This window comes from Dermacentor variabilis, chromosome 4, assembly GCF_050947875.1.
Source record: "Dermacentor variabilis isolate Ectoservices chromosome 4, ASM5094787v1, whole genome shotgun sequence".
Classification (NCBI taxonomy): Eukaryota; Metazoa; Arthropoda; class Arachnida; order Ixodida; family Ixodidae; genus Dermacentor; species Dermacentor variabilis.
This window is the reverse complement of record NC_134571.1, coordinates 37,325,708-37,337,178: the sequence shown is the minus strand read 5'-3', so window position 1 is coordinate 37,337,178 and position 11,471 is coordinate 37,325,708. Positions and strand designations below refer to the sequence as shown.

The window sequence follows — 11,471 nt, the reverse complement described above, 5'->3', positions numbered from 1 at the left end:
GCTCTGAGAGAGCAAAACGAGCCAAGTTTCGTCTTGGTGCTTCCAATGACAACGAGGTTGACTGATGACAACATTGTTGTATACTTTTCCGTGGGGGCCGGGTGACCTGTCACCGAGTCTCTCGCAAAGCCATCCGAGGCGCCTTCGCCGAATGCAACACGCCGGTCTCGAATCTCGCCACATGTGTTTATAGAGAGAGAGAGCTCCCTCGGCCACAGAGGCGCTCCCGGCGCACCCAGCGCGAGCAGCTCGCAACATGTGGCTTGTTTAGAAACGGAGCTTCGTCCCGGCGACGACGCAATCTCGTAAGACCGGTTTCCGCGCCGCGTTCCTCTGAGTATAACAGTGCCCCCAGTGGCAGCAGCCACAGCAGCGGGCGGTGGCTGGACGAGTCGCGGGCGCACGCAGCCGCCTCGTCTCCTCCAACTGTTGCATCTTGCCGGAGACTCGAGGAAGGCCGCTGCGAAGCGCCGGATGAAGCTGTCACCGAAGGCACGTTCCACTCGGCTGTTTTATACGGGATTCCCGGTGACAAAAGCGAGCCGACTCGGCCGCGCACGCCGCCAGAGGCACCTGTGCGCTGTCCGCAGGAGCGTGCCTGTTATCGCCGGCGGCCGTGGCGGACGGATTGTAGCGCCTGCTGCCGCTGCACAGAACGTCGCGCGCGGCGAACCGCGCGTCGACCAAGATGTCCTTGCGGTGGCGTAGCCTGGCCTCGCGCTCGCGCCTGGGATCCGGGCCGGGCGACGGGCCATGGGAGCCCGACGAGTGCGTCAAGCTGCTCGCGAGCGCGGACCTGCCGCGGCTCACCATCATCAAGCGCGAGCTGGGCCGCGCCGATTCGTCGTGGATGAAGCGCTTCTTGGAGCTGGACGGCCTGGACGCCCTGTTCGGCGCGCTGGACGCGTTCAGCGGTCACCACGAGGCGTCCTTCCAGGACGCCGTGCTGCAGCTGCACTGCGTCGAGTGCTTGCGCGCCCTGATGAACGCGCGCACGGGACTGGACCACATTGTGAGGCAGCCGCGTTACACGCGCAAGCTGGCCGAAGGTGAGTTCCTCCACCGTGCTGCGTCCTGCTGCTCGACCGCGCGAGCCTGCGGCGCGAAGCGACGGAGTGCACCCTTTAGTTTCTTTTTTTTTTTTAGAGTGCGGAGCCACGATTCATGTTCAATGGAACCATCGGTGCTCGATGACTTGCGAAACAAAACTAGGGAACCGACGCTATACGGTCCCGAAACGGTGTAGATTTCTCCGTTATCATTTTAGCACGCAGTCGACGGACGCGACCGCTGCCACGCTTTCTCGGTGCAGACTGCCCGTCCTTCGCACTCCAGCGTTTCCCACCCTGCAGCTACGGCGCTCATTACGGCTCATCAGAGACGGCGGAAGCAGCGGAACGCCCTCGCACGTGGCCAGAGCGCGGCCCCACTGTCAAGTTTCTTTGCCTACATTGCACAGCTAAACTCGCTAGATAAGTGGATATAGCGTCGCGAAAACGACGTCTCGTGCCACAATTAGACGCCAGCTCGCCGAGCGGGCAACGGCCGTGCGCGACCGGCCTCATCAGCTGATAGCGGCCTCGCCGAGCGAGCTGCGTCGCGCGCTGGCCCTCAGTGACAGCTCGGCCGCGCGCACGTCTCTTTCGCGGTCGCCGAGGGAGCCGAGCGATTTACGGCGACGCGCAGCTGCGCTCTCTCCTCTCCGAAACGCGTCGAGGCTGCGGCCAGCTGCCACAGCTGGCGGTCCACGCAGTCCGGCCCGGAGACCTTTATTTCGCGCGCGCATTCGAGCACGCGCAAGGTAGCGCGTGATGCAGTCGCGAGCTCGGTTACGCGCGGCGTCGCCTCGCAATATACGCTGCTTTGAGACGCGCCGCGCCGCGGTTCGCCCGACGAGAGCGAAGTTGCGCGCTGTGGGAATAGCGAAACGGGGACGGTGTAATTGAGCGTTTTTGTATCCTCTTAACAGAGAAGCTCCTTTCAGTACGAGGGTCATCGCTGGAGTCTCTACATGACTGCGTTACGACGTGGCAACTGCACTTCGTTTATCCGTCTCGTTGGCTCAAATCGGGGCGTTTCGCGGCAGAATACGAGGTCGCGGGAGCGAATAACACGGCCGCGACCGGACACATTGCGGTGAGAGTTGTATGCAAAGGCCAAAACTGCGACTGTCTTTGGCGCAATTAATCGGCAGACCTTCAATGCACACGTCGTTCATATATAGCGACAGTAAAGCCTTGATTTTCAATAATTTTCCTGATATTTCATGTGATGGATGTTGGAGGTATAGTTTCCAGGTTAGATTCCAACAATTAATGAAATGTTTCCTTATTTCTCCTGAGCGCTCGAGAGATGGGCTGGAGAAAGCGGTATTTGGGCGTGGCCGCTGGGACGACAAGCAACATTTGTGCGCAGGAACAACAGCAACACAAGCACGCCAGCCACATTTTATTTAACCGAATACCTTCCGTCACTGTCAGGTTACGATTACCTTGCTCAGGTAGGCACCGCGAATGCGCTCTGTTAAAGCCGTGGCTGCCTCCACCGTGAAGTGGTTCGTTTTGCAGCCTCTATAGCTGCTTATGAGGAGGCTTTAGCTCGGGGTCAGCTCCGATTCCGCCTATTGAAGCACACGCAAAAATGCTTGCTCTAGGGAACAGCTAGAGCGATTTAATTAAATTTGATGTTTCAGAGTATAAGATATAAGTGAAATTATAGCCACTGTAGCAAGCTGGATATTAACTTGGGACCTCAAAAAATTTTTTTATGGAAATTATGAAAATTCAAGGATTCAGCTAAAAAATAAAGCAGAAGCAAGAAGTTCACAAACGTATCTGCTATAAATACAGATGACGCAGTTTCGTAAACTGCATCAGTTAGAGCATCTGAAGCTGACAGATTTAATGTATGCTTTTAGAGCTCTAGTGATATGGAGAAATGGGTACAATGTTTACGAGCGTCTTGCAAATTCCTGCTTCCATAGTAGTGATATATATACACACGGACTTGTTACATCGTTCTGAATTGCCGAGAATTGTGCACTTGATGAAAACTGCTTCTAAGCATGCATATATATATATATATATATATATATATATATATATATATATATATATATATATATATATATATATATATATATATATATATATATATATATATATAGCTGGTATTTGCCGCAAACTACACACACACAACAAAGGAACGCGGTGCTCGTAGGAATTCCGAAACGGAATTTTTGCTTTTTTTTTTACATGGTGAGCGACTGCATTTTATTCTGTCAAACGTGCTTCCCGACCACACAAATTTCCGTCGAACACTTAAAAAGAAATGCACGTAGATGACTACACAGGGATTTTTTTTTTTCGTGTGTCATTGCGGCAAACAGGTCTGACAGTGAATTGGATAATTGAGTTCTTGAAATAATTGCAATTTTCAGGATCGTTAATGAAAATAAACATATCGTTTAAATTGAAGACCCATTTCCCTACAGTTAATACACTTTAACTTTTCCTTTTTAGTACAACAAACCTCATCAAAATCTGCACAGCGGCCACCGAGAAAAACGATTTATCCTTCCTCACTCATTTAGATCGGGGCTCCCGTGCTAAAGTGCAACACCAACTAGACTAGTTGGTCTCGGCTAAAGCTTGCTCCTATACTAGCTTCGCAATCCTTCTGTGCTGCTAACCAAAGTGAGGAACACAAACTTTTCCATTGTTAATGTAGAAACTCTTTCGGCCTCCTTCGTGTACGCTGCCGTTAAAGCTTATCACATCCAACTTTAACGAACGCTCACGCGTCCTCTGCACAAATGTGCAAAAGATTGGAAGTTTGTATCTGCTACGAAATTTGTTCTACAGGCTGATTCGGCACCACGTCAGTTTGTTCATAACACGTACTCCCAAAATTTGTCTGTTTTCTTATTGCGGTGTCGCCATTCTATCGACACCTGCGCCTTTGAAGGCGGGTTCGTGATGAGACATACTTAAAGTCCTTCGTTTTCGGGTAAAACCAGATAATACCCGATTTTTGCACCCCGAACGAAATTCAGTAAAATCGGGTTAAACCCGATTGCTTCTCGAATTTCGCCCTTTTGTAAAGGATAATAATAAATGGAGTTGTTACAAAACTAGTGAATGCGGCACATTTTTTTATGAGCGGATGGTGAGCGTGTCATACTATTATTCGTGGAAAGGGAAAGACGGATAAATGAAAGGCAGAGAGCTCGTTAACCACGACTGATACCGTTTGGCGCTATTAGTATATGAGTTGGGTAAACGCCTCGTTCTAGGCGTATACCCAACTCATATATATATATATACACAATTCCAGGAAAAGTTCAGTAGGTCCGGTGCATAGGTAGTTGATGAAACGAAGGGGCATACTTACGAAAATTGCATGTTTAATGTTTTAACGTTTCGGCCGTGCCACAGCCGAAACGTTAAATCATTAAACATGCAATTTTCATAAGTGTGCCCCCTTCGTTTCTTCAACAATATATATATATATATATATATATATATATATATATATATATATATATATATATATATATATATATATATATATTTCGATGTAATGCGCGATTGTCGTATTCATCTAAACGCGGCTATCAAAGAGAAAAAAAAAGCAACAAGTATTCGTTCACGCCCGCACACACTGAATATATTCTTTCACACGCACGCACGCACACACAGTGTGTGTGTGTGTGTGTGTGTGTGTGTGTGTGTGAAAGAATATATTCAGTGTGTGCGGGCGTGAACGAATACTTGTTGCTTTTTTTTTCTTTTTGATAGCCGCGTTTAGATGAATACGACAATTGCGCATTACATCACAATTCCCGCACGTCGCCTCATGCAAACAACGGTATGTGCTAGGAAGCAGATTAACGCATCGCTGACGTTGCTGCTCATTGCGAACGGTAGCTGTGACATTGAGACGATGTTTACCTAGATACTTTGCGCTCAGGTAAGTGTGACCGATTTGTATAGTTGACATTCTATTCATTCCTTTGCAAGCGAATGCATTGGGACCCAGTAAAACAGGACGACAATTGACAATGACGGCACGCCCGACCGGTCTGATATGGACACACAAATGCTCCCAATGCATATATCTGCGTTAACAAGCACTTGTAATATAAAGAAAAGCATCACACCTCTTGCGAATCATGACCTTGTGCACTACTCCTTGTATGTTTTTGTTTACTGTATTAAAGAAATGCAGAAAACAATGTAAATAACAGATCGCTAAACTCGCGTCTATTTGTTGTTTTTGTTAATGGTGGTTTCTTTAAAATGTGATAATAATGCCTGACAACAAGCAGATGTTCAGATGAGTTTGTCACATAACTTGTGCGCAGGCCTCCTGGCCATCACATGTTCGTGTGATCCATTTCTCTTGTTCATATCGAACATTTCTGTCCAAAAGAAGACGACTGCTTGCGTTAGTTGCTTTTCAAGCGTAACCAGGAAAATTTCGAGCTTTGGATTGCCGGGCAACAAAATCCCAACTTCGCTCCGGTTTCCATTTTTAAAAATAGCACCAGAGTATAACCATACATAGGATACACAAAGATACATAAAAATCTAGAAACCATAAATATACATAAAACCCGAAAACGAAGGACCCTAGACATATTCCAACGAAGTTTCTTTAGCGATGGCAGCTACAATACACGTTATAACTATGCAGGCATGATGGTTCTCGGCTCAGCTAGTTGGTTCACACTTTTCGGGAAATCAGCAGACCCTGACATCTACAGCACGGAAAGAAGACGGTACATTTCTGAACTACCAGCTGAATCTCTAACGACGTTCAAAGGTTATATATCAGGACTCTCGACGAAAACGCATGCACAAGATGCTGAAATGTATCCACGTTCGCTGTTATCCAATCTTGCTGCCAAGATATTGGCATTCCTTTGTCTGGGGGGTGATGGACGGAGCGCTGACACATATTTGACCGTTTCCACCATCTCTCGTGTCACTTAATCGCGGTTCTTAAGTATGACGCGGGCACGGCTGTCTGTAGCGTCCCTCTTTTACACAATGACCCCGCTCAGCATTCCCCACTGTAATCGTCCAAGAGGGCCCCGGTATCGTATACCAGTGCCGTCCTGAAGCCATAACGCAGCGTATACTAGCCGTTAAAGCAAGGATGCTTCTTTTACACATCTCCGAGACGAAAATTTTACTGTTGACTGGCGACAGATAGGGGCATGTTTACGGCTTCCACCACGGTTGCTCGGAGACCGTGGCGTTGTGACGCTAAGACCGAGGTCACGGTTTAGACTGCCATATGTGGACGAAGTGCAAGAGGGCCAGCGCGTTAATATAGGTTTTTTGTGTTAACGAGAGAGATAAAAACATGAAAAAAGCGACTCCTATGAGGTTTGGGGTGGTGTGCATAGGTTAAATATATTGCCCAACGTTTCAGCAGGCAAGTTGTCGTCAGTGGCCTCTCAGGGGAGTTCCTCTGACAGACATCCAATCGCAGCGGTCAATAATAATCCTGCGGTCGAACTTTATGCTCCCGCTGCAGTGTTTTAAGGCGAAAGACTTTCTAGGCTCATGGCGAAAGGCGTTATAGGCTCATGGTGAAGTTCGTGTCAGCAGACCTGACCACCGGAGTGTCCGCCGAAGCGTCACCACGCCATATGAAGACAGATTAAGTAATGAAAAATAATTGATAGTGACAGTTAGTGAATGATAATATTATAATAGAGATTGGCAGAGGTTAATAATGACTAGTAATGACTAAAATTGTTTACTAATGACTCATAATGACTACTAATGACTCCGAAACGACCAATATGTCCAACGACTGCTTGTAATGACCACAATTGATAAGAAATGGTTAGAAATGTCTAGTAATGAGTATTACTGACTAATAATGACTGAACTGACTTGTAATGACGAACGAACGTACGTACGTTATTGATCGAACGGTTAGCCTGCGTTCACAGCACTGACGGCAGCGTTTGGTCTGATAATGCCCATCTTCGTCTTCCGTGGTGAAGTTGATTGACATCTCCGCATGTAAGCCATTTGCCATACATAGCCGATGTCAGCAAACATATACCACATGTAATCCGGGCATTTACTTGTTATGCTCTCTTATGTCGCGTAAAAGGCGTAAGGGGAGGACTCTATGGGTTAGTTTTGTAAAGTGCAGTAGCGCCACGACGTTCGTGAAGAGTTCTTCTTCCACGACACGTACTTGTTCGCATTCACTTCAGTTTCGTGTCCTCGTTTTCTGGCTATTTCACGGTCTAATAAATTACATGGGCAAATGGAAAAATAAAATAAAAAAAGCGGAATGTGCAAATGACCACAGGCGCGTGCGAGACCACACGAAAGAGAAAATTCACGCATAGCGCCGAGTTAGACACAAAGCGCTGGCAGCAACGACATACGTATATTATCGCCTTGAATAGGGGCACATGTACAACTCATTGTTTACGCTATATAGTGCCCTTGAAAACAAGTTGCATTGCAGTAGCTCCAACTCCCGCTGTTTGCGCGTGCGCTCAAAAAGGCTTCAAAGGCAGCAGCAGCAGCGCTGCGTCACTTGAACGAGGCGCGGATGTTCTGGACCCGTCTGTGGCATCCGGAAATCCTTCAGTGGTACGCAATCCCGAGGAGAACGCCCCACCAATTTCCTCTCGCACGGGTCTGCGCGGACACACATTTATACGCGACGCGACCGTAATTCCACCCCGATGTCGAGTTGCATCCGCTTGCTTGCAGCGCAGCTCACGAGCGTACCACCGCTTACCTGTTTGTATACGAAAGCGGGTGAAATCGTGACCGTGGTGAATGTTAGGACAGTGATCAACCCATCTCTGCATCTCTGCTGACAGCTTAAAACAACGTTGCGCCACGGGTAAGACGATTTGATCGGTGCGCGCGTTGGTTACTTGAAGGTAACGGAAACTAAGGTTCTAAGGAAACGTAGGTGTATGAGGAGGCACGCGATGACGTATGCCTTCCTTTCACGAACTGTAGGGTCTGTACTTGGGCTATAGTTCTTGTATGGCGACATCGAAAAAGCGCCAAGGGGAAGTAACTATGATGAAATAAGGGACAAATACAAGCGTTTGTGTTTGTGTCTGGCGTTCTGTGTTTTAAGGAAAGCCAGACCTGCGTCACGTACGTACGTTTTCTTGCGAGTCCATTCACACCCCCCGAGTGCCCTGTAAAAAAAAAAAATAAAATAAGCGGTATGTTCAGGTGGTAAGCAGGCGACAACGCCGAATATGCGAGAAAAAAAAAAAAGCCTCCGATTCCCGGACGGCGCCAATTATTGCGTGTTATAAACCTTCAGCTTCGGTTAGCAGCTTAACCGACGTGCGTACATATCTCTCTCCGTGACCAAAGTAGGGCACGCCTACCATTCTTCGTTTACTTTTGTTCGTTGTTTCGCGCGGACAAAGCCTTCAGTGCAAAAGCGCGTTGACAAGGCACTCAACAATGCCCCGAAACCAAGTGCGTACAATAGACGGCTCGTCTTGCTGGACAAGCAATGAGTGCGCACGCCATCCCTTTCCCGTCCCTTTCCTTTGCTCATTCGTTGCCATGCATGCACTGCGGAATCAATGAGCAGCCAAGAGAAGGTGGGAGCGCATTTACGCTGCATTAAAGTATGTGAAGCGATGAAATACCCGCTTGTTGATCGGAAAGCAAAACTGTGTTGCTCGCTGTTGTCACCAAATGGCTGTGAGGAAATGGGAAAGTTGACAACTAAATGGGCTCATTGGCTATCATAAAGTTGTAACTAACACAGGTCGCAGCTCAAAAAAGTGATGCACAGAAAAATAAATGAACTAATAAGCAAGCATTTACACAATGCTTTAGAAAAACGGTGACGAAATCACCGTTCATTCTCATCACCGTTAAATTTATGCCGACCAGTAGAGTATATACTTCGGGCCTAGGGGTACAGCAGGGAAGTGAACGAGGCAGATAGTTATTATTAGAGTTCAGAACTAGAAAGGAAGCAGCAGCAATCGCCTTTGCAGCATTAAGGCGTAACACTGCAACACAGGCACGCACACGCTCACGCACGCAGGCCCACATTAAGTGTTTCCTGCCAGTATTTGACTCAAAAAACAAATATTCCGCAGAAGCGAAACTAAACGGCGCCGAGGTACGCTGTTTAGTCCTATGACCAGCAGCAGCATGATTCACTCGAAGTGACCGAACGGGCCAGATAAGATTTCTAGGCTCCTTAGAGATAGCTTGACATGTATAGCACAAAATCAGTTCTGTCCCCTTGCGGAGGCCTATCTTTAGAACGTGTGTGTTTTGCACGCCACACTGACACGTGATCGCGCATTCCCACAAACTGGAGTATCTGGACACTTGTTGCAGAATTGGACTAACCCTCGCCGATAGAGAACCGCGCGATCCTTTGGAAAATTTCCATTAAGTATCGAGAAAAAAATACTAATGTTGTATTTTCATGCTCTAAGTGAGAAGGCGTGAACGAATGAAATGCCCTAACGGAAAGTGGAACATTCTCAATTTCTCACCAATGCTCCTAGATTGCCTTTGCGTACTGTCCGATTTGATTTAGGTCAGATTAGCCAGGGCGTTATTCGTAACCATGCCACCACCGTAGTTAAAGAGTGACGCTGGTTAATCCTTCCAGGGGCATAGGGCCAGATTATGTGCTGTCGCCATCAGACTTGACCCGAACAATGAAGACACTTCTACAGCTTAGCAAACTCGGGCTGTAAGTAGCAAACATTGAATCCTATGGAGGGAAGAGGCGTTAAGCAACAGCACATTCAATCAGGCACCCTAACCAGAACAATTCAGCTCTTTCCGCAGATGTAGATAGATGAACTTTATTAAAAGAATAATCAGAAAAACCGCAATTGGTCGGGGCCCCTAGGCCAGCGATACGCTGACTCTTGCCATCTTCTCGGCTCTCTTTAACAGCTTGAGCTGGCCGTCGAGGGCCGAGCTGGACAGCAGTGCCTCCCACTGCTGTCTCGTGGTGTTCGTGTCTGGGTGTTCTATGTTGTGTAGTGTGCACTCCCACGTAATGTGGTGTAGGGTTGGTGTGGCCCCACACCACGGGCATTCGTCCCTGTAGGCTGTGGGGTGTATCCGATGTAATATGTGTAGGTTCGTGTAAGTGCCTGTCTGGAGCCTACGCCAGGCAGCGGCATCCTCTTTAGATTTCGATGGAGGGATGCTTTGGGTGTTTGTGTGCGAGTGTGTTCTTGCTATTATACCAAGAAGGGTTAAGTATGATGGTGACTGTACAATATATATATATATATATATATATATATATATATATATATATCCTACAAACAAGACGGAGGTACAGCCGCCACCATACCTGAATTTCTGTAGCTCATCGCGCGTGTCGTGCGTAAGTTGTGGGTTCGGTTCCCACCGGTGGCACGTTGTCTTTTCTCCCGCTTTCGTTTCCGTTTTTTTTCTTAAGAACATGAAACTTATCGCAAATTCAACCCTACTCTATACTGAATTCTACATCATATTCTACAAAAGTATCTGCAACTAAACGTTACTCGGTTTTCCTCAACTTTCCCATGTACAGTAGGGAACAAAAAATGTTCTTTTTTTTTCATTCTGAGTGGCGTAGCTCAGAGCCCAGAATGTTCCTGGTGCGTTATGTCAGGCCGCTAGCCTAGGGCAATACTCTCTTGGATATGTACTGCCATGTTATATTACTTGCAGACCGCCCATCCACCGTGTACTCAAATTGCGTATCCCAAGAATGTATCACAAGGAAACCGTATGCGTAACAAGTATGTCAAAGCGCAAGTGTGCGCTGATGAGATAAGTTTTAATGGTAGGTGGAGAGGTTAGCCGAACGACAGCGTTGGCATGCTACTGCATGTTTAATATATAACAAGATGTCAAAGGAAGACGGAAAATAAACAAATAATAAAAGCACACTCATCGCTCTCGTACAGAAACTAGAAAAAATAAAGCAGAGCCGTGAACACCATGAAATGAACGAAGTGTGAAGCGTAGTTTGTGGCAGCGTAGACAAACAGAATGTTGTCCATCTCTGATCCTTTGGCTACACCACCGAGACGGATAAAATTTTGTTGATGTAGGGTGCATTAAAGCTCCACTTTCCACTTTGTTCATCTACATTTCGTGTTCGCAAGTGGTTTTCCTCCTAATGACTCGTCAAGCACAATGCTGCTTAGCTTCCATTATCTGATGAGATACGGCAGCAGTTATGACAGGACTCTCTGGCAAGAAAATTTTAAAAGATTGAATGAATGAATGAATGAATTTAAGGTCTCGAAGCAACACAAGGGGTACGAGAAATGCAGTAGCGTGGTGCCCCAGGTTAATTTTGATCTGCCAAGAGTCCTTAAACCTAAGCCTAAAGTTCCATGCCCGACCGTTTTCGCATCCCGTTCCTTTCTGTGTGCAGTCGTCGCGACTGAGCACCGAACCCGTGACTTCGGG

At 47.3% G+C, this 11,471-nt stretch overlaps 1 protein-coding gene across 13 annotated transcripts in view; it reads left to right on the top strand.

The window, feature by feature from the left end:
• Window positions 1–221: 221 nt before the first annotated feature.
• LOC142578939 (inverted formin-2-like) overlaps window positions 222–11,471 on the top strand; it is a 68,357-nt gene continuing 57,107 nt past the window's right edge. For 7 of the 13 annotated variants that reach the window (XM_075688657.1, XM_075688660.1, XM_075688662.1 and 4 more), the window contains exon 1: window positions 223–1,049. In XM_075688657.1, the coding sequence (XP_075544772.1) occupies window positions 689–1,049 (361 nt within the window). In that variant the 5' untranslated portion in view covers window positions 223–688. Of the gene's footprint in view, window positions 1,050–11,471 lie in introns of all 13 variants that reach the window. The other 6 variants (XM_075688655.1, XM_075688653.1, XM_075688654.1 and 3 more) reach the window with 1 other exon arrangement.